This window comes from Capsicum annuum, chromosome 3, assembly GCF_002878395.1.
Source record: "Capsicum annuum cultivar UCD-10X-F1 chromosome 3, UCD10Xv1.1, whole genome shotgun sequence".
Taxonomy (NCBI): domain Eukaryota; kingdom Viridiplantae; phylum Streptophyta; class Magnoliopsida; order Solanales; family Solanaceae; genus Capsicum; species Capsicum annuum.
The window spans coordinates 37938817-37963083 of record NC_061113.1 but is presented as its reverse complement, the minus strand read 5'-3'; the positions used below and the strand labels follow the sequence as shown (position 1 = coordinate 37963083).

The 24267-nt window shown below is 30.0% G+C and overlaps 1 protein-coding gene across 1 annotated transcript; it reads right to left on the bottom strand.

The window, feature by feature from the left end:
• Positions 1–6695: 6695 nt before the first annotated feature.
• On the bottom strand, positions 6696–15110 carry LOC107863919 (elongation factor Tu, mitochondrial). Its single transcript, XM_016710121.2, has 12 exons — positions 14792–15110; positions 14090–14165; positions 13649–13741; positions 13491–13565; positions 11694–11798; positions 11528–11618; positions 11189–11394; positions 10570–10653; positions 9557–9619; positions 9402–9464; positions 8749–8989; positions 6696–7133 (listed from the first exon to the last, which is right to left on the bottom strand). The coding sequence occupies exons 1-12, from the start codon at positions 14977–14979 to the stop codon at positions 7063–7065; spliced, it is 1356 nt and encodes a 451-aa protein (XP_016565607.1). The 5' UTR covers positions 14980–15110; the 3' UTR covers positions 6696–7062.
• Positions 15111–24267: the final 9157 nt, after the last annotated feature.

The following is a 24267-nucleotide window of genomic DNA, read 5'->3' as shown; positions in this document are numbered from 1 at the left end:
AGGAAAAGAATTAAAAAAAGTGGAGTGAAATATGAGAGGAAATTGAAAAAGGTGAAGTGAAAATAGGAAAAGGTAAAAAAGTGGTTGAAACCCACGTGCTTTTTAATATTATGGTTAAAATATTGTTACTTTTGTTATAACTTGTAATTTTGAGAAAGTGTTGCTATTTATTGTAATTAAGGTCTTAAGTATGTTAGTGTCTGTAATTTTTTCTAGTTTTTACGCATGCACTGAGATTTCTATTCAATACTAGATATTGGAGCCTGTACCAGAACGGGCCTAATGTGCAACTTTTCGAATATTATATGTTATTTTTTAATCTAAATTTATATGATGCTGATGATATATTTGAGAGAGTTAGTTAGATTTGTCATATATAGTTTTAGATATTTTAAATTGTTAATTATATTATAATTTATATGACTTTCAGCGTAACTTTTAAGTAATATCCCTTTATCCTAATTAATATGACATCGATAACTATTGTAATCTATAATACTTTTTCGACGTTGTAATTTACTATTTTAAGTTGTTTGCTGTTGTAATTTATAATACTCTTCTTTTTCAAACTTTTGTGGTATTAATAGTGAATTTAGACTTTAAAAGTAATTTAAGTTTTTAATTATTGTAATTTAAATTTATACGACTTTCAACGTAATTTTCAAGTAATATCCCTTTATCCTAATTAATATGACATCGGTAACTATTGTAATCTATAATACTTTTCGACGTTATAATTTACTATTTTAAGTTGTTTCTATTGTAATTTATAATAATATTCTTGTTCAAACTTTTGTGATATTGATAGTGAATTTAGAATTTAAAAGTAATATACATTTTTAATTATTGTAATTTATAATAATTTTTTTTTCTATTTTAATTTGACTGACACTGAAATAATTTCTAGAGTAAACCAAATATCACGATTGAAATAGCGAAACCGGCACGTCTTGAATGACTCATAACAACTAACTAAAACTGATATAACAAAATTGCTATAAAAAATACTTATGAAATTTTTTAAGTGGGCCTCACATAAGATGTTAAATTAATTTAAAACATCAAGAATTAATTTATCATTTTATGTTTAATTCACCTTTTTAAAATAAATATTATCAATATTTAAATACTTGGATGACTCATAATAATTAATTATAGGTGATATAGTAAAATTACAATTGAAGCAACTGAAACAATCATAAATGTCTATTTTACTTTATAAATATCTATTTTATTTTTTTATTAAATATTATTAATTTTTTAATATGTAAATGTCATATAATAATTAATTAGGGATGATCTAGTAAAATCACAGGCTAAGCAGGCATCTGGAAGCAGGCATGTCGACCGCCAGCTGCTGCTTTCAGCCACCCCACTGGCGCTTATATATAGTAAGAACTAGAAGGAAACGGTTCGTGTTTGTATGGGTCAGTATCGTGAAAATTGTAATTAATAATTTATTTTTGTTAAAATAATAATTTGAATAAATATAAATAAAATCCGCATCGTCTATTTTGGTATAAATATATGCATATTCAATTGTTTTTTTAAATAAATTCTAAATTCTCAATTATCTAGAGATAAAGTAAGCATCAAGGAAAAATATTTTCAATTTTATAGTTTATTTTAGAGATGTCATGTACCAAATTAACTGTACCTGATTAGTTATTAAGTTTCTTTAATTAAAATCACATGTTCGGTAGGTTTTTCATTTTAGAAAAAATAAATTAAAAAAAGTATTGAATTGATCGAATAAATTTATATGAGTACAATGTATTTTAAATAATAAGTTTGACGTAATTAAATATTAGAATATTTACTTTGAATTTGAGGTGATGAAAATGAATAGAAGTCAACGGATAATTAATTAACATTCAAAGTTTCAGTTGCAAACAACTCATACAAAACTTTTCAGCTTCCTATTTGACGGGCTGAGTCATATTTTTGGATAGGCCTGTTTTGTTTTGTTTGTGCATAAAACTTGACCATTTAGGCCTTTTATTTGAATAAAATGATTTAAATGACCAACAAAAATCTGTTTAAAGGAAAAAAAATAATAACTCACAGGAATAGTACGCTTAACCACATACTTCATAATATGTTTTGTATATACGATAATATCTAATTACACACGTTATGTAATGATGAATCATGTTTATCCTTCGCAAAGTAAAATCTTATCAAGCGTTTTTCTTTCATTCACTTTTATTTGATATATGTTGACTTGACATAAATCTTTAAAAAATATTATTTTACTAAATTAACTTATTAAGTGTACTTTAAAAATTTAAATTTGATCATTAGTATTCCATATACTAAATAATGATATAAATAGTATTAGATAGAAATAATAAAATTTTCTTAATTTACTAAAATAAATAAGTAAAAATGAAAATTTTATTTTTAAAATAAAATCTGAATAAAGAATAAAATTATTTACTTTTATTATGTATATTTATTAGAATTAATTACTATGAATTATTATCTCATTGATTTACTTAAATATATTAGATAAATAGATGGCAAGACCCATGTGTAGGCAAAGGGGCACTTTGCACCACTTTATGTCAAATATAAAAGTAAATTGATCCCACCATATTCTTCCTCGCATGGCATAATGTATAATTAAATAGAAAAAAGATGAGTATTTTTTGAAGTTTTTGATAAGGTCCAATTAATAAAGAATAAAAGATAATTTCTCTAAGCAAACTTATATTTTAGTGAAAATTATTTTATGTATACTTATTAGATCATTTATTGTAAGTTATAACAATATTTTTTTTATAATTTTTGAATTAAAGAAATAATTATAAGTTATAGTAATTTTTTTAAAATTATTATTTTTTAAATTAAAAGGATGTTTTTATATTATTATTACTCAAATTATCTCCTATTTTTACTCTGTAATATATATCTTACCACATTAACTCTTTTGATAATTATGGTAGGAATAATTGTTGGTTTCAGTAATTATCTTTATTTTATTTTTTTAACTTTATCAGTTAACTTACAAAATATGGTCTTAAAATAATGAGTAAATTTTGGTAAAGATATTTTCTATATTTATACGCGTTTTTTGACTTTTCAGTTTTTTTTTTTTTACTTTTTTACTATTTACTCGATTCTCCATATTTATTTTATTGATAAACTTTTTTAATTGTGTTGATAATTATGGGAGGAGTAAAATATGATCAATATTATATATTCATTTATTATCCTTCTTACCTTTTTCAAAAAAAATCTCATAATTTTTTGTCTAGTTTCTCCCTTTTTCTCCCTAATCTTCATTGTACTACGAAGATTAGCCAACCCATTTTCAGTGAAATTGATTTGGTAAATTCAATTCATTGGTTGATTATTTAGTTGTGCAAACTCAAAATTCTTTCAAAGTTTCATTAACGAAAAGCATGAATTTTCAGCAATTCGGAATCCTTTAAAATTAAAATTCTGACCCAATTAATTTATTGAGTTTTATCATGTGTGAGAATTATTTTATATGTATTTTTTAGATTGTTTATTCCAAGTTGTAAGTATATTTTTGTATAATTATTGAACTATACTGATTGCCAGAACGCAAAATTAATATAGTAAATCAACACCAATATCAATCATGGCTGATACTGATTAGCTTTTTTATTGCAACGAAAAAATATTTGCTATCAAATAATAATTTATTTTCAATATGTACGGTGATAGTTCTCACTATATATTCATTACACACACTAAATAAGTAATGTAGTACACAAGATCACTTTTCTTGTCAATTCTCACATTCATATAAAACTTATTTCATACAAATATGACATATACGAAACTTCATCGATACCAATTTTAATATCAATTTCATACATTGAGAACTCAAAAAAAAAAAAAATTACTTAAGTATGAAATGCGTATATAAACTGATTTCAACAAAATTTATTAAAATAATTCATGGATATCAAATGAGTATATAAACTGGTTTCAACAAAATTTATTAAACTAATTCATGAATATCATATTATGTACCGTTTTTTCATACATTAAAAACAGTTATAAAAATACATCACTTATATGTAGAATCTTATATGAACCAATTTTATAAAGATCCCAAAAATTAAAAATCATTTAAAATATGGCTTTGTTATATGTAAACTGATTCAACTTAATTGTATAAAATAATACATGAATACTAGGTTGTATTCTACCACCAATATTATTACAAATTTAAAATTCATGAATTAGAATTAAATATATTGTACTATAATCTATAATTATAAAGAGATTGAGTAAAAAAAAAACTACGGAGAAAGAAGGAAAATATTTGTTTTCCTTTTTAAATTGAATATAAATATAATTGAAGAAATAAGAAAAAACATGCTCATTAATAGGTTTCATAATTTTAGCCACATAACAACTAACTCTCATTAAAATGGAAAGATCTTTTTTAACAAAAATCTAAAAAAACATTTTTTTCCTTTTGTTTTGTTTTAAATCTATTATTAATTTAATTTTTCTTCTTTTCTTTTAAAAGTTATTATTAATTGCAATCTAAAAAGTATTGCTGTAATTTGCAATATATAAATCTAAGAATGTAATCTAAGGAAGTATTGCCACTAAGCTAATATGTTAAAAGTGGCTCTTCTATTTAGATTCATATACTTAATGATAAAAATAATACTAGATAAAAATAATAAATCTTTCTTAATTTACTAAAATAAATAAGGAAAAAAGAAATTTTTAATATAAAATGTGAATAAAAAATAAAATTTATTTACTTTTATTAAGTATATTTATTATAATTAACTATTATAAATTATTATCTCATTAATTTGCCTAACTATATTAGACAAATAGATGGCAAGACTCACGTGTAGGCAAAGGGGCACTTTGCACCACTTTGTGTCAATTAGGAAAGTCAATGTGTTCCACCATATTCCTCCTTGCATGGCATAGTGTGTAATTAAAAAAAGAACTTTTTTTTTTTTTTTTGATAAGGTTCAAATAACAAAAATTAGGAGAAGCAAGTTAATTTTATTATCCTCAAACTTATATTTTATGCCACTAAATGAACATGTTGAAAGTGGCTTTTCTGATATCTAAAATTAAAGTCACAAGATTAATTTTATATTTTTTTTCACAACAAAATTAGCAAATTATTCTTCAAAACTTAACAAATGATTGAAAGGACAAATTTTCAAAGTAAAGTAATACTATCACATTATTCACTCCGATAGGGGTCGTTTGGTAGGGTGTATTAAAATGTTAATGTATGCATTAGTTTAATGTGTACTAGTAGTACCTTGTTTGGTATACCTTTTTACCCTATGTATAGCTAATGCAAGCATTAGTTATACACTCTATTGCGTATTGAGGTGTGTATTACTAATATCTCAAAATTCATGGCATTAGTAATGCAATGGATCTAATGCATGCATTAACATGCTTAAAGACCCTATTACCCCTCAAAAAATTTTCCGCATCCTTTTTCAACATATATATTAAGGGTATTATGTAAAAAGAAAAAAATTAAAAATGAGGTAATTCATGTTTTTTTTTTAATATATCGAACCAAACACTGCATAAGAAAAATACAAACATAACTAACATAGACATTACTAATACAAGCATTATTACTACACCATATTTTGCATTATTCTTATACACTCTACCAAACGACCGTGTTACTTACAAAGGTTGAAGTTTACTTTTCGTCTGCGGATTTACATCAGTGATAAAATATTTACTTTCTTCTTAGCTCAAAAAAGTATTTATTTTCCTTTCAATTCTAGAATCTAAAATAATTGCAAAATACATATATACTTTTCTTTTTGTTCAGGATCTATATGAGAAAAAATGAGGGTATATTCTGTTTGGTGTCCATAAATATTGACCCAATCATATATTTTGACTCAATAAACGAAACAATTAGTTGATCAACATCGTCTCTCCTGTTTCCATCCTAGTTTCTCTATTTTTTTAATAACAAATTTTACGTCAAACAACATTTTGAAATGATATAAACAAGGATGTAATTACTGTAAGCAGTAAGAAAATTTCCTTTGCCAAATATATAATCATGCACTTGTACATGTACCAAAATTATTCTTCAATGTACTGGCTATTCATGAAACATGAGAAGCAGATGTTTACTCATTTGTTTCCGGAAGAAATCGAAGGGAGTCCTACAAGATCTGTTTCATTTTTTACTCTCAAATTCCAAGATTAAACATCTGAAAGACTTTGTCAACACTCCAAGATTAAACATCTGAAAGACTTTGTCAACACTTCAAATATAAGAACATGAAATAGTTACATATATATCTCGTTGGATCTTTGTTTTAAGTCAAAACTCCAATCACAATCAATTCAAACTAAAATTACAAATATCTACACCCTGGTTCGGATTAGCTATCCTCTTTAGGCTTTAGCTCTTATGAAGTCGCACTTGATAGTCTGAGGTTGTACTTGAAAATCCTTGGTGATTCAGAACAATTGGTTAAACACAAATCGGTCATCAACATGCTCATATTTCTAGTGTTTGTATTAAGTTGTGGCCGGCGTAGGTTTTACATCTTAAACCCACAGAGAGTATTGGTAATGCTTTACCCTTCATCTGCTCAACATTTTACCATCACACTTAGGCATAGATGTGAAGGGAAGTTCAGCTCATCAGACTTGGTTGAAACCTGATCATATACAGGACACCTGAGAGAAACGCAAGCAAACAGCTCGAAATGACATTAGAATTTATTGTGTACATAAGTTTCGTGCAGCACCTTCCATGGGAGGAGTTCCTTGTAAATGCAAAAACCATAGTTCAATACACCAAAAAGTTAATTATTTGGAGTAATAACTGCTTATGAACTATAAGATGCTACAAAGTGGACTCCTTCCTCCAATATATTCAATTTCGGAACACATGGACTCACTCAACATTGCAACAGAAAAAATGTGTCAAATGATGATTACATTAGCAATCGTCACGCATCATGTATTTCCGCAAGTAGCGATAGGATTTTCATTTGTCAACCTCTCTTGAGACAAAACCAGACTGAAACTGAGCTTGCATTTTCAGAACCCTCAGCTCAGTACTTTGGAAACAACCCCAGCACCAACCGTTCTGCCACCCTCTCTCAAGGCAAATCTTTGTCCTGAAAAGTTAAAAGGTAGATGGAATATAAACTATCAGATGCGTATTATTCAAAGAAATACTTTTTTCTTCAACAAAGAAAAGTCTAATTCAATGCAGCAACGTGACTCGAAGAAATACTTATTCTATCAATGAATAACAAGCAAATCTCTTAAGAAGATATCCTTAAAACAACATACGACGCATGTATAATTATGAGGCAGCATTTAAAATTAGACATGACCCAATGAAGGACTAAATCATGTGGAAACTTATAACACGCAAAAGAATAGCTGCATAGATAATGCCGCCAAGGGGTCAGCATACACCTAAATAATTGCCCTTATTGAGGAAATCATTACAGCCTCAAGTACAACATCATTGAACCATAGAAACAGTGACTCTGAAAGTATCATTTTACTTTTTCTATATGCAAAGACCAGAGTAACAATACTTGGGTCTAATATCTTGAACATTAGCTTTGCCCAACAAAGGGAAAAGGAGACTACGCCAAGAAGATTCAATTCCTACGTTGCAAAAAAATCCAATATATTGCATTCTAATAGGTTCTCGTAGTTTCTGGTTCTTCGGTTTTGGTTATCACCCATGCTTGGTGTGTGTGCGCGCGCGCGTGCGCTTTGATTATCGCATTATTTTGTTGACATTACTGGTCTTTCCCATTCATTTTACATTATTTGGTTATTGCTACTGCCCTCATTTCTGTTTTTCCTTTTCCTTCCTACTTGTATATGTTTGGGTCTACCAGAAACAACCCCTCTACCTCTACGAGGAAGAGGTATGGTCATCTAATACATCGAATCAGATAGGGATGTATGTAAATGGTTTGGTTTGGCCAGCTATTCCAATATTATATTATACCTATTTTCAGTGAATCTACTATGTATAGACAAACTAATTTTTTTTCCAAACCAATCCACTCATCTTGGTTTCTCTTCTGTTTCAGTTCTTAATTTTTGGTACTGTATTTTAAGATTTATCACACATAAGAATATGAATGTCACAAGGAATTGCACTTATTACATTGAATACTAATGTTTGATATGTATAATTTACGTGCGGTATCTTAATACATACATCATTCTGAGAGGTTCTAGACACACGGCAATCTGTCTTTATGGGGAACACCCAATAAATCGGTTCAGTTAGGTTTAGTTCTCAGTGTTGTAAAAATGAACTTGATGCCCCGAGAATCAAATTCAAAAACTACACATCAAATGCACTTCACTGTACATCAAGGTTTACGGGATGGAAATTTCAGACGAAGTGGGACAAGGCACCAATTCATATGATGTCGTGAATCCAATTATTTTGAAAATGAGATTGATTATCATGTCAGCAAGAAAAATATTGAAGGCATGTAAATATCCCCCAAGTAGGTGATGAACTCTTTTTAGTCAGGGGAGAAACATAACATGGCTAAACACAAGTCAGTATAAGGCACGCCAAAGACTCCAGATGCAATAAGATGGCACCACCTTGTAATTGACAATGACCATTCCAAAGATACTGTCACTATGCAACTTTGAGGGGAGAAAAGAAGAATAACTAAAATCACGAATGAACCTTTACTCCACAGATAAGCAAAAATCACAAAATGATTTATCGAATGTGTTTACCTGTTTCAAGAGGAACTGGAGCTATCAGCTCAAAAGTAGCAGTAACATTATCACCAGGCATAACCATCTTGACATTTTCAGGCAACTCCACTTTACCAGTAATGTCAGCAGTCCTCATGTAGAACTGAGGCCTATAATTTGAGAAAAAAGCAGTGTGCCGACCACCTTCATCCTTAGTTAGCACATATATTTCTGCCTCAAATTTCTTGGATGTTTTTACACTACCAGGCTTTGCAATCACCTAAAGACAAAATGCTGTATAAGATGCTGGAAAATACACATGTATATTGTCACACTATTTTGCAATCACCTAAAGACAAAATGCTGTATAAGATGCTGGAAAATACACATGTATATTGTCACATTATTCAGGTAATAGCTCAGATGACTTTATGAAACATCACATTATAAGACTTGAACAAGTACGACGTGGCAAGTAGCAAAGCCGTAAAACTGTATGATTCTACCCTGATACCAAGCTACTTCTAATAAAATGTTAGGGGAGAAACAGACAAACGGCCAATGTAAAATGTAGAACAAAAATGAAAACAGGAAGAAAAATTTTCAACTTATCACAGGCAACAACTTTGTAGATACGGTCACACATATGCTAGGTCACTTGACGAGTAACGCACAATGACACTAGGACTTACCATTCCTCGCGTAATATCTTCTCGTTTTAAGCCACGTAGAAGAAGCCCGACATTATCACCAGCCTAATTATAAGAAAATAAAGCATAATAGAAACATACATTAAGTGATGCATCAAAACTATTAGAAAGTTGCATGGATTGGCTCAAATCCTTACTTGACCATGATCCAGGATCTTCTTGAACATTTCTACACCAGTCACTGTAGATTTTAATGTGCCCTACAAAAGAAAATTGATAAAATGAATAAGTACTAAGAAAAGCAAAATCATAATTCTAATATGGAAGAACGATAATGTCATTTAACATATATAGGCATTAAACAACCAACTAAGAAAACACATTTCTTAAAACTACACATCCAGCTAAGATTAAAATAAGCATCTTCATCGCTACAATAATAGCAAACCACAACCTAAACTTGTTATTACAAAGGATCCACAAGTAAATAGATATGATTTCTTGGCTGGCAGTGAGGAAAGCAATCCTAACAGCTAAAACTTTTTGAGAAAAAGGAGGATAAAAAATGTTCACTGACGCTTTATTTGTAAATATTCAGGAAAGCTTTTGGATAATTTACTTTCACTTCCTTCCACTTTGACAGGTGGCCTCTCATGCCACCTTTGTGCCGCGAGATCTGATTTTAAATAAAACTGCAATAGGCCATGCTGTGCACAGTAAACGAGGCACTCTATAGTTGGACATTTAGAAGAAGAGAAGTCAAGGTGCACGAGACATTGCACCATTAGAACTCATGTGCGTCTTCGGGAAGGAGAGAAATAGAGGAGCTTTGAAGGTATAGAGAACCATTCTGTGTACTTGAGGAATACCCTCTCAGTCCTAGTTTCTTTTTGATGCTTTCATGAAGTTTCAGTGGGGGAATATTTTAGCTAGTATACGAGAGATATTGCTATACCTTGTAACAAAATTTACTCTTAACTTGTAAGAATGTCAAAGACTACATACAATAACCCGTAACATCAATAAGTTACATGAAATTAAATAGGTTACTGATCAGGCATGGCGTCATTCATCCTCAGGTTTCAACGACAAACACATAGGAAAGGCAGATCGAAGTCTAGATCACTAGCACAGGTCCTCTGGAACATGTTACGAACCAGTATAATTCTCCCCCTAAAGAAAGTAGGTAATAGAATAACTGAAAGCTAACCTGCATCAACCCTAAAATCTCCACATCTTCTCCAACTTTTATTGTTCCCTGTTCAACACGGCCAGTAGCAACAGTTCCACGACCCTTCAAACAATAACAGCAAAAGATCAGTATCACATCAGACTCAAGGTTCAAGCATTATTATTTTTCCTTTTTTGGAAATGAAAGATGACTGCTGCAGGAAAAAAAAATACTTTTCTACCTTTCTGGAAGGATTAATAAGCAGCACGAGGTACAGAATCACAGTAAAAGACTACACTACAGTAAGATTAGTTTCTTTTTTTTTTTTGAACTTGGTAACTTTACAGAAAGATTAGTTTCTATAAATATATGGTTTTCTCAGCACTAAAGATAGTACAAAATGTTCCCTACAAATGGCTGGAACAATTCCCAGTCATACCATTTCCAGTTATCTCCAAAAATATTACTGTCATTTACTGGTTTAAGGTTCTAAAACCATATGCATAGAGCCAGAGGCATATAGTCATATAAACTAATTCAAAGTTAGAAAAACCCTCATATGTGAAGTAGAATTCAAGGGACCGGAAAGAAACTGAAAAGAGCAAAGCACTTTTGACTGTTCTGTAGCTAAACATGAGCTACTAAACTATCGGATTACCTGAATTGAGAATACATCTTCTACTGGCATTAAGAATGGTTTATCAAGTTGACGCACTGGATCTGGAATGTATTCATCTACAGCATCCATTAACTTTAAAATAGCTTTCTTTCCAATTTCTTCATTAGTTCCCTGTAAAGCAGAAAGAGCTGAACCACGGATGATAGGAATTTCATCCCCAGGAAACTTGTAGAAACTAAGCAGTTCTGCAAGAAAGGAAATCTCATGTAAGGAAATGAGCATAGCAAAGCCATAATAGCTGCGGTCCAGTTACCAGGACTTCAGGTTCTGCAAAAGTAATAAATACGATGGAAGCAAGTACTGGAAAAGATGGCACACCCCGAAGCTCCATTTCGACAAGTTCCAGCAGCTCAGGATCATCAACAGCATCAACTTTATTTAAAAAGCAGACAAGAGAGGGTACGCCGACCTGAGGAAAAAACAAATAGAATCACCAAAAATGATCTATTTCAGTTATTCCTCCGATGTATCCACGAGTATCCACCTGGCGGGCAAGAAGAATGTGCTCCTTTGTTTGTGGCATAGGTCCATCTGGAGCAGATACAACTAGAATACCACCATCCATTTGAGCAGCTCCAGTAATCATATTCTATACATTAAAGCAAGTGTTAACTAACAATTGATAAAAAGGAAGCTAGTTCCTCAGAGAAACTTGGATTCTGTTATTAGTATTAACACCAGATGTATAACTTTACTATTGTTTTGGTGCGACATGGCTATGGCAAAATGACAGACACCATGGTTGACTTCTTGAACTTATTATAATCAGTAATTTAGTCCATATTGTAAATACTTAAAGCACTAGTTGCTGACATCAATACAATATTTTAAGCAATTGAAAAAAAGGAAGTTAGGGGGAAAAGGAGTTATAATTATACTTGAAACCATTTTCTAACATCAAGCAGGAAAAAATAGCCTGAATCAAGGGATGTGTTACACGTCGATTTTTGCTCCACAAAGTCAAACAGATTCATCTTTAGGTAAGGATTGTTAAGCAACTTCATGTCTCAAAATGCAGCATTTTGCAACTTACCATACCTTTTCTATCAGAGAATGTGAAGCACAATGAGGCGCCTATCACTCACAAAATTAGTAAGAAAAGTTGGATGATTCTACTGCTTAAAAATTTAACAGGACCTCTATTGTGCCACAATACTTTAGCCTCTAAAAAATACAACTCTAGCACCCCAGGGTGTGGCCTAGTGGTCAATGAAGTGGGTTGAGAATCATGAGCTCATGAGTTCAAATCTTGACACAGATTAAAAAACACTAGATTTCTTTCCATAAGTCCTAGCCATGGTGGACAGAACTACCTGGTACAAGTTGCTGGTGGAAAGTGGCAGGTATGCTGGTGGAAAGTGGCAGGTATCCCGTGGAATTAGGCGAGATGCACGAAAGCGGACCCGGACACCATGATAGGAAGATGTGCAGGACGCGGATTAGGGTAGAGGGTTAGTGGGTAGGAGTACGTCTGTGGTGTATTGGAGATATCTATGTTTTTCGAATAGATATTTTTTAGTATTACCTTGTGCTTATCTTGTTTTTGTTATTAGCCTTTACTATCTGTTATTATAGTATTACCTTGTGGTTGCATGCTTTTGTGTGTTTTGTTTGTTATATTGGTATCTGTCCTAAGCCGGGGGTCTATCGGAAACCACCTCTCTACTTCATCTCCACTTCATCTGAGGTAGTGGGATGGACTGCGTACACTTTACCCTCCCCAGACCCCCACTTGATGGGAATACACTGGGTATGTTGTTGTTGTACACTCTACTTTGCGACATCCCAAAACGTATTAATTAACATACCATCTTATTCATGGTATAATTCCATACAATTTCTTACAAAACCACAGTTTGGTTATTTTACAAGTTATAATTAACCGTTTAAACTCAGTAATCAATCAACCATGTTGAATAAAAGAGGCAATTATTTAAGGTGATGATGACAGATGATCTAATTACATGAACTTCCTAGGTTATTTAATAGTTTTTCATCAGTCATAAAGCAAATGGAGACATTCCATACTCTAAAAGAATAGAGATTATAGTTTTATGTATTTTCAGTCCTCATTCACGCAAACTTTTAGTCTTAAGGAAACTAAGTATACTGCTTAATTACTGGTTTCAGGGTCAGTGAAATAAACTCTCAAATGATATACAATCAACTGAGTACTATTCAGACAAGACATAATAAATACTCGTATACTGTAACAGTCGTGATACATAAAACATGTTGAATGAGCACACTGTGGTAAAAATAGGTAGGTTTTGCATCTCACTTTAACGTAATCTGCGTGTCCTGGGCAGTCAACATGAGCGTAATGTCTTTTAGCCGTCTCATACTCCACATGGGCCTACAAAAACATCATCTAAAGCATTAAATACAAATCGAAATTAAAAAATACTACACCACTAAGGAAGGAGAAATATCCCCTACTGTGGCAATAGTAATTCCTCTCTTTTTTTCTTCAGGGGCTTTGTCAATTTCATCAAATGCAATCGCCTTGGCCTTTCCTTCTTCTGCTAGAACCTAGACAAAGCACAGGTCCTTATCAAGCAATTGGTATCTAATATAATGCGTGCAAAAGAAAAGGAAAACTACAAAAACAATGGGATTTGAAAATGTTTAGACAGCATTCAATAAATAAAGTATCTTTCAATACAACCTTCAAAAAATTCAAGAATTCAACTCCGTCTAAGTTTTAACTACTGTAAACTTCCATGTAAAATTCTATCCCAAATAACCTTTAACATTAGTTTAATATTTTAATCCACTACCATAAGAACAATACACTCATAAATTTAACATTTTTAATCTCCGAGTTCCCGTCAAATTACATCAGGCAGCAATAAATACATAAGACCCGACCACACTAACCTTTGTAATTGCAGCAGTAAGAGTAGTCTTCCCGTGATCAACGTGGCCAATAGTTCCCACATTTACATGAGGTTTCCTGCAGAGAACATAATTTATATATTAGCAAAATTCAGATTAACCCCAGACCCCACCTGTTGGATTACACTGGATATGTTGTTGTAACAAAATTCAACTTAAAAGAATCAAAATGGCTACAGTTAAGGAAGTGAAGAACTATGATGTTACGAGTGCTTAACCAATACTCCCTCGGTCCCAATTTATATGACTCACTTTTCTTTAGTGAGTCCCAAAAAGAATTAACACATTTCTACATTTAGTAACAATTAACTTTAAAATAACCACTTTACCCTTAATGAAATAATTTATATCCGCACAAATATCTATGACTTACTTTAGAACACAAGCTTCAAAAGTTGTCTTTTAGACTTAAACTCTGTATTGAGTCAAACTAATTGGGACGGAAGGAGTATATATCAAGCGAAGAACTGTGATGTTGGATCAAGTGAATATTCAGTCTCCACCAGTTTAAAATCCTAAAACCACCTCTGGATTCCAAACATACTACATATTTAATATCTTGGAGGAGGGGGATTGCAAGATGAGAAATTGAAACATTAAGCTTACGTTCAGGTAGCCAACTAACTGAGCTACTGAGATTACCGGTAAGTTGAGTTACTGTTTTAGATGAAACATTAAGCTTACGTTCGAGTGAAAGTGGCCATGGATCTCCACCAAGGATTAGACAAATTGGGATTTTCATTTGCATTTAGCAGCGACTCCGAAAGTGAAAAGTGAGAGGAAACTGCTCCTCCTCTACAGGAGGAATAGATTTGTGGAGAGAGTGAAAACACGCGCTTCGAATTTGGATTTCTGAATGCTACCGACGCCATTGAATTGAAGAAGAAAATGGAGAAGCTTTGGAAATGGCAATGGGAGTTTTTTTTAGAAGGGTTTAGGTTTTTGTTTCTCCAGCTGTGTACGAGGGTTTTAGCTGGAAGGGGCTCGAACGACGACGTTGAGAGTGTTGACTGGGCTTTACTATACGACGAAGGGGATGATCATATGACATGGGCTTTTTCCTATTGGGCCCATGCAGCTTCTTAAAAAGAGAAACTTATGTAAAATAGCCACTCATTTAATTATTGAAATGAAATCTACGCTAAGTGCAAACAAAAATACTGAAATGGGGTTCCATCCAAAGTCTAGGGAACTCCTAAGTTTCCCTTTTTTTTTTGTAAGTGTAAACAACAGAAATTCCACATAAAATTTCTTTAGCTTTTTTCTCTTTCGATTTTATTAAATATACTCATATATTTGTAGCTTTATTATACATTCATCTGATATATAATAAAATTATTTTTCCAACAATTAAGAAAAGAGAAATCAAAAAATATATTCATAGTCCTTAAATTACGACATTAAATACCTAATTAAGTTGTATATGAGTTAATATAGGAGCTGAAATTTAAATTTTAAAAATAACTCCTAAACATTGTTGTTAATATTCATCATTGTTGGAATACGTTTTTGAGGAAAAAAATAGTCGGCTTCTTCTTTCTTTCATCACTATTGAAACACGCTTTTGAGAAAAAAAATAGTTGGCTTCTTTCTTGATTCTGGAAAAAAAAAATGATGAACATCTCATATTGTTGCGTCATTTTGGTGACTGGGAGTCGGAAATCAGTTATAAATCATACAAAAGTGATGTCACTATTATTTCTGAAAGTATTAACTTTCTAAAATTGGTTGCGACGATAGCGATGGAATTGAATGTTGACGATGTTCGAAAAAAATTAAAATTAAATACATCATTGAAGGTAATTCTTTTTCAATTATCATAAAGAATGATAATCGAGTGAAGGTTTACATAATTTTTTTTTAATTATACTCCATGCTCGTCGGGGTTACAATTAAGGCTGCTTTTAAGAATTATAAAACGAAGAAAGCGGTAAAATACAATGACCAATCAGGGAATGCATGCGACTGATGATTGATTTACTAGTTGAAGAAATAAAAGGCTTGATTTCGTGCAAGGAACTCCATCATAAGAGTGACAATAAGGCATATGTGTATGTAGGGTCTCTTGGATTCTCATTAGTGTTAAATTAGCTCATAAATCAGTTTGTAACATAAATCGTGAATAATTAAGTTGCATTTTTCATTTTGTTTTATTTGTATGATTGTAGATTATACTTTAGTGTAAATGTATGATACATTCACAAAGTATTAAATATAAAATTCCTTAACCGTATGTTAATAATGTATGATATTGTATTATACTTTGTACATATGTATGATATTAATTATTTTCATTCTTTTCTATCAAGTCTTGAACGTATAACAACATGTATGATGTTATGTAATACATAAATTTAAACGTATGAGACACTTGTTCAATGTATCATTATCATATAACATAATTTATCTACTGTTAAAAACACAATGTGTTGATATGCAATAACATATTAAAGTGTAATTTTTTTTATTCGTTATATATAGTGAGATGTAAGGCAAACTCATTAACTACCTAACTATATAGTAACAATACAATATAGTGTAATTTATTGCAAAACAATTCTTCAAGAAGATATATATGTCTAAGAACAATAAGGACATCCATACAATTTGAAGATAGCAGCAATATTATACAAACTGAAGACATTTAAAAATGTAAATTAACATTCAACAAGAATCATTGTAACTGCTTAACATCAACTATAAAAATAAAAATTAGATGTTTCAATCCCGACTATTATAAAAAAGTGTTACTCTAAAGTAACAATTGCACTTTCATTAATTGTTTGAAGAAAACTATTTCTTGGCTAAGGAGGATTGTCATTATCACTCGTGGACCCTTCGCTGTCCTTTGTCACTCCGTAATGCCATAATAATGAAACATAGCGTGCACGTAGACTTCCATCATCAAAACCACATGAATGTACTTGCTGCCCGTCACTTAATATTTCTGCATTGGCAGCAACAAAGACACTGTAATCCCTGATTTGAAAAAAAAATGATGAAGTAACAATTCGTTCAATAATTATAATATCGTTATACATGTAAAAAAAATTACTTACAAACCATCAGACGTTTGTTGTGGTATGTTTTGAACGTATTCAATATCAAATGAGTTTTGATGTGAGCTGATACTTTGTCAATACAGTATTTCATGCCCTTAAAAATAAAAAACTCAAATTCATAGAGAAAAAAAGTCGCAGTAAACAAACTCAAATGACATTATACAACATTTGCACATGTATGTGGACATATTATACATTTAAATAATAGTATGAAGAAATGTATAATATCATACAATACATATTAAGAATTAACTTTCAACATGTCTGACCTATAAGCTTATCATAATGTATGATTTATCTTATACAAATAGCAGACATTCAAAAAGTATAAGGTATTCAATATGCAGACATTACACAGTTATCATACATTCACAAAATAAAAAATATGCACAATATCATAATGTATAAATAACCAGAATGTATAATGTGACATTATACAATCATTATACATTCACCAAGTCAAAGGTATGCACAATATCATAATGTATAAATAATCATAATGTATAATGTGACATTATACAATCTGCAAACGTACACAAAGTAAAAGATATGCACAATATCATAATGTATATACAATCATCATATATTCACAAAGTAAATGGTATTCAATATGCAGACATTCACAAAAGTAAAAGGTATGCCCAATAGCATATGTATATAAGATCAGAATGTATAATGTGACATTATACAATCTGCATACATTCACAAATTAAATTAAATTCAATATTCATGTTCCTTTTCATGTACAATATCCCTCAAAAATACCTCTCCAATCTTTGTTTCAGTAATCGCTCCAACATCCAATCCAAGAAGCACTTCATACAAGGAGCTCACCTCTTTTCTCAAGTCAAATCCGTCGTCGCAGCAAAACACCCAGCATCAACATCAACTTCTTCTTCGTAGTCTTATTCCCTAGCTAAATTAGCGAAAGAGTAAGCTGATTTAGCGATATCGACTTATTTTGATGTCTTTGTTGTATGCAATTGGATATCAGAAAAAATTGAAACAATTTTTTATTTGGAAGAGCTGAAAAAAAAGAGTAAAAGATGACTTGATTTGAAACTTCCCATATCAGATTAGCATGATTCTAGGCATAAATAAAGGAACACAAATGTTTTCTAAATCAACTTATTTTCCTCAATTTTAAGGAAAATGATTGACTTCCCTTCAAAAAGTATGGAAAATATTTTCCAAAACTCTCTTTCAACCCCTCTTAAGTTAAAATATTCATACAACTCTCAAAATCATTCATCCTTACTCCGACCCTTAATCCCCCTCCCCCACCCTACCCCCGCCCCCTACCATCCCTATGAAAAAAATATTTTAAATGTTTTTCTTACCTCACCCCTACCCAAAACCCAAAACTCAAACTCCTACCCCCTTAAAAAAATATATATTTTTTTTAAAAGTTCAAACTTTTTTCTTACCTCCCATACCCGCCCCCTACCAATCTCCTCCTCCTCTCCCCCCCCCCCCCCCTAAAAAAAATTAATTTTTTAAATTTTTTAAATTTTTTCCTTACCCCACCCTCACTCCCCTACCCGACTCCCTAATACTCCCCATTAAAAAAAATATTTTAATTTTTTTCTTACCCCACTCTTTCTTCACAACCCCACCCCCTACTAGCCACCCAACCCTCTGAAAAAATTAATTTATTTTTAAAAAACTCAAATTATTTTCTTACCTCACTCTTATTACCTTATTTGACAACCCCAACCCCAACCGCCACCAACCACCCCCTCTCCAAAATAAATTAATATTTTAAATTTATTTTTAAAATAAATTCAATTTTTTTTCTTGTCCCACCCCTTTTATCCTATTCGTTCTCATTATTTTTGTTAAATATATATATAAATACTTTTAGAAAAACATATACTTATCCAATTTGCATAACGATCACACAAAGATAAGTAAGAAAATAACTTATTTTTCTAGAAAATATTTTGCCTCCTTCCTATCAAACGCAGCCTAAAAAAAATATTTTTGAGATCAAAAATTATTTTTTTAAAATGTATTTTTATACTTTAGCTAGACACTAGAATGTATGTTTTGAAAAAAAAAAAAATTCATTCACCAATCAAACACTGTAAAATTTTTTGCGGAAAATATTTTTCATCCACCAACTAAACATAGGAAAACAAGTAAGAAATCAACTTGTTTTCCATAGAAAATATTTTCCTTCATACCAAACACACCCTAACAGAATTTATCGTTCGTCCAACATTTGACGAACAACCCGTTTTGATACATGTTTTTAGGGACGCACTTTCTAAATGCAGTGAGTTGAAAAATATGTTTTAAGGTGCCGAATTTTCCTGGAAATGGTCATTTGTGCACTTCCCAAATGAAAATTGCAAATGAGACCTAAGCACGAATGTCATTATTTTTAGGATTCGTCGGGCAATAGATTTTTCAAGTAAAATTTGGGGAAAAACTTGGCAAATAGTCCAAATTCTCAAATAGTAGAAAAATATTACTCCCTCCGTTTTAAAAAGAATGATTTGGTTTGACTTTGTACGGAGTTTAAGAAAATAAAGAAGACTTTTAAATGTTGTGGTCTTAAATAAAAGATACTTTAATACTGTGATCTTAAGTATGCCACACGGAAAGTTAAAAGTAAAAAGTTGCTAAAAATGGAAAGCGGTCATTCTTTTTGAAACGAATTAAAAAGAAAAGTAAGTCATTCTTTTTTTAAACGGAGGGAGTAGTATTTGGGCAAAATATCATTTTTTTGAAAATTTTAAAAGTTCAAATTTTACATCAAATTTTATCTTTTATAAAAACATCACTATTATTAACCCTAACTGATGTGTGCATGTACATAGCAATACAACTTACATATATATATATATGTGCGTGTACGCGTCTTGCGCGCGTACCTCACTTTATTGAGTTCAAACATTACAATAAATAAAATATTTGTTTAAATAATAAAGATGAATACAATAGTTAAATTCAACATCTTTTAGAGAATTTATTTAATTAAACCTAATCTTTACCAAAAAAAATTTCTCAAAGCCGATCGACATTCATCTAACACCTGTAAACTGCAACAAAACAATACTATGATAGAGACATCAAAACAATATAATTAAATCTAACATTTACACAAAAAAAAATTCAAAGTCGTCTGACACTCATCTACCACCTGTAAACAACAATAAAATAATGCGATAATAGAGATATCAAAATAATATAACTAAATTTTACCTTGGCACAAAAAAATCTCAAAATAGAGATATAAAAATAATACAATTAAACCTAACCTTTACCTAAAAAAATTCCTCAAAGTTGACCGACATTCATCTACGACCTGTAAAGTACAATAAAATAATAAATAATGATCACAAAACTTCAGTTTCGATGAAAATAATTCTTGTCTGAGCAAAAATTTTAACATTAAAGAATGACTTGAATGAAAACAAAGAAGATATATATATATATATACACACACACATGTTACAAAAATAGTGAAGAAGTTGAGAGTTAGAAAATTAAGCATCAATCAATCTAGACATGCAACTGAATCAAGTTAGATGATCATCAATATCATTTTCACATTAAGTAAACCAGTTTCTTCTCTAGTTTAACGTGCATGAAATATTTTTTTAAAAGAGTCCTAATTTAGGAGAATTTTTTTTAATCCTATTTTAGGAGCATTTTTTTAATTGATCATTACAAAAAAAAATATTAATTGATTCTACTTTCATATATTTTAGGAGTCTAGTTAATATAATAAAAATAATTAAATAATAAATTGAAGAAAATAGCGTAAAGACAGTCTTGTCTAAATGAGAGTTTTTAATGAAGGATAAAAAGTTCAAATCACTTTTCTAAGGGTCATCACACTTTTAATATACTAGTTTAACCGCACGTGTCTCGCACGTGTAATGTTTGGCTATTTAAAATTAAATAATTTTGTCTATTGCGATGATTTTTAATAAAATGTAAAAGTTCAAATCACTTTTCAAAAATATTTCAAGTTTTAATAAAATAATGTAAACATAAATACACAAACATATATATTTTACCACTAGAATTTTCAAGTGGTTCAAGAATCCTCACTTTTTCATTTGTCATATAGTATCTATTTTCGTTGTTGCCACAGGTTAAGAGAAACACATCAATTTGAACCACATTTGTGTTATAGTTATTTTTTTTATATATATATATATATTTAAAATCTTTCCTTATTTTTAAAGTCTTATCTTTATAAAATCATTGATTACATTCTTATTACGTACTTAAAACTTTTTAAAATCTGGTACTTTTTTTTTTAACAGTTTTGCATTTATTTTGGGATTTTTCAAATCTTCTTAAAATCAAATTTAGTTAATTTAGATTTTTTAAACTAATGAAAAAAGTATTAGTTTTCATTAATTTTGAAGATTTCTAATAAGGAAAAGTTTTACCATAAATATAGTTAATTAATTTTTTTAAATTAAGAACAAATAGTGAAATTCTGATCACTTCTAATAAGGAAATGTCTTACCATAAATATATTTAATTAATTTTTAACTTTTAAATATTAAGAAAAATAGTGAAAAAATGATTTTGTCTAAAGTAGAGATTTTCAATGAAGGGCAAAAAGTTCAAACAACATTTTAAAGTCCCTTCACACTTTTAATATATTAATAATAATAATTAATAATTAATAATTATTATTATAGAATAGATTATAGATATAGATACGTACAAATTCAAAAATTTAGAACAAAACGTTTAAAGTAATATATCTCATGCTATAAAGTTATATTGTTGTTAAACTTACAAAAATAGTGAAAATTTTGCCTATTGAATATATATGTGCTTTGATACTCCTTTAGATGCAACTGAATGACAGAAATTCAAGAAGATAAAAATTTAATAGTATGATTTGTATTAGTTATCCTCTTTTTATAATAAAAAAAAGTCCTGTGACTGTTGGGAGTTTTGTCTTGTCCAAAAATAATGATACTCGTAACCAATAAAAGTTAGGACAATTTTTATTTTTACAAAAATGACATTTTTTTGTTTATTTTGCCAAAAAATACTCCTATTCAGTTTTCGTTTTGCCAAAAGTACGACAATTTTGCTGGGACTCCTATCGATATGTTTAACCTGGCAAATATAAAACCAATTTTTAAATTTCAAAAGTAATACAATTTTATTAGTTTTTAAATTTTTCCAAAATAAGGGAATCTCAATTTCGCCCAAAAAGCTTCTTTAAGCATTTTCTTACCAAGAAAATAAATTTATTTACCTGTAAGTCTAATGAAATACAAGCTATTTTCATACTCCATAAGCCTTAACTATCAAGCTATCTTTACACTCCATAAGTTGCTAATGGTAGTTGCTAGAGTTGAAGTCCCACAAAAATGTTGAATTATCAACTATTTAACTTTCCTCGTCTGGTTTCCAATAAATTTCATCTTTGAAGTGTGGACTATTTCGTTTATCATAAATCCCGCAACATATAACTAAGCAAGGCATCATTGAAACACACATACATAGATAGCTTAACAAACAAACATACAGTAAACATAAAGTTCATAGGGTACCGAATTGATCGAGTTATTTGAATCCCATCTCCCGTTGAGTAGCAAACACAACCCCACATAGGAAAAATAGAGGGAACATGTCCAATATTTAAAATGTCTCCCAACTCCACTAGTATGAGGCCTTTTAGGAGGTGTCCAAAAAATAAATCCGTGAGGACTTGGCTGGCGCCTTGGCCCAAAGCGGACAATATTATGCTAGTGCGGAGTTACACGAGGTCTCAACATCTCCAACAACTTCAAGTATTTGGTAAAGTCTTAATCATCATCCTAATTGGTTCTATAACAAAAAAAAGATGTAGCTGAGTTGATTTCCTAGTATTAAGATCATATATATGTATATGTACATACATGTTTTTAGAAGCAATCGTAAGTGTATGTTTGTTGAAGAAGCCAAAGGTTTATTATTATTATATTTACACAACTGCGACATAGCTCTAAGATTACCATTAGTTGACTAAAAATATAAATTCATCAAACTTATCCTTTCTTAAAAATTCAAAGCTTCAACGAAACGAAACAAATACGAACTGATACATTCTTTATCTACTAATCTAAGAAACTTCAACTTCAGTTTTCTACAACTATCCTGAAAAGAACAACAAATAATTCACTACCAAAATAAATCAAACCACAAAAACAACATCAATAAATACAGTATAATTTTATAAGCGAAGTTTGTAAACGACATAATAATTACACAAACTTTACTCCTACCTTAAAATCAAATCACATAAACAACTCAAACAATAACTACTAAAAACAGAAAGAAAAATTATGTTGCATCCAAGAAAATAAGTTGAATCAAAACTAAACAAAAAAACAAATCAAGAAGAATAAAAACGCAACATAAACAGAGAGAAAGTAGAAAGAAACGACAAAAATATTATTTACAAAATATTAATTAAATAGAATTGTAGGAGACGTTTATTTACTATCTTCTTTAAATAAATAATTTTATAAGATAATATTTAAATTGATTAGCATTGTAAAACATTAGGACTTCTTAAGTCATGCAGAAAAATATTTTAAAATATAAATCAAATAGGACATAAATTTGGAGAAAAGAAAGTGTTCATTGAAAAAAATATTTTATACATTTGTTTGCTTATTTAGAATTCTAATTGTGGAATGCTACTAAAGCAGAAAGAGGAAAATTTTTTTGTTTACTTGTATTGAAACTTAATCACGTTTCTTTTATTTTTTTTCCTTAAAACCAGTCTACTATTGTTAGAAGGTAGCATAAGTAAATATAATATTAATTAATTATAGCCGACAATTTCTATAAAAATATTCACAAAATTTAGTAGTCTTTTTATATATTTAGAATTCTTTCTATATTTTTTATATTTATTATAGACAATATTTAATATTAATAATAATAATTTGAGAAAAAGGTAAAAAAATAATTTTATCTATTACGATATTTTTTAATGAAGGGCAAAAAATTTAAATTATTTTCTAAGAGCCTTCACGAAAAATTTTCATAAATTTAGTAGTCTTTCCATATATTTAGAATTCTTTATTTTATTTTTTATATATTTATTATAGTCAATATTTA

Excerpts from the sequence above, each read along its gene's own strand:
- LOC107863919 (XM_016710121.2), bottom strand. The coding sequence starts at position 14,979 with ATGGCGTCGGTAGCATTCAGAAATCCAAATTCGAAGCGCGTGTTTTCA. Across the intron at positions 14,166-14,791 it reads ATGGCCACTTTCACTCGAAC|GAAACCTCATGTAAATGTGG; the intron begins GTAAGCTTAATG and ends TGTTCTCTGCAG. Across the intron at positions 11,619-11,693 it reads ACATTCTTCTTGCCCGCCAG|GTCGGCGTACCCTCTCTTGT; the intron begins GTGGATACTCGT and ends TTTTTTCCTCAG.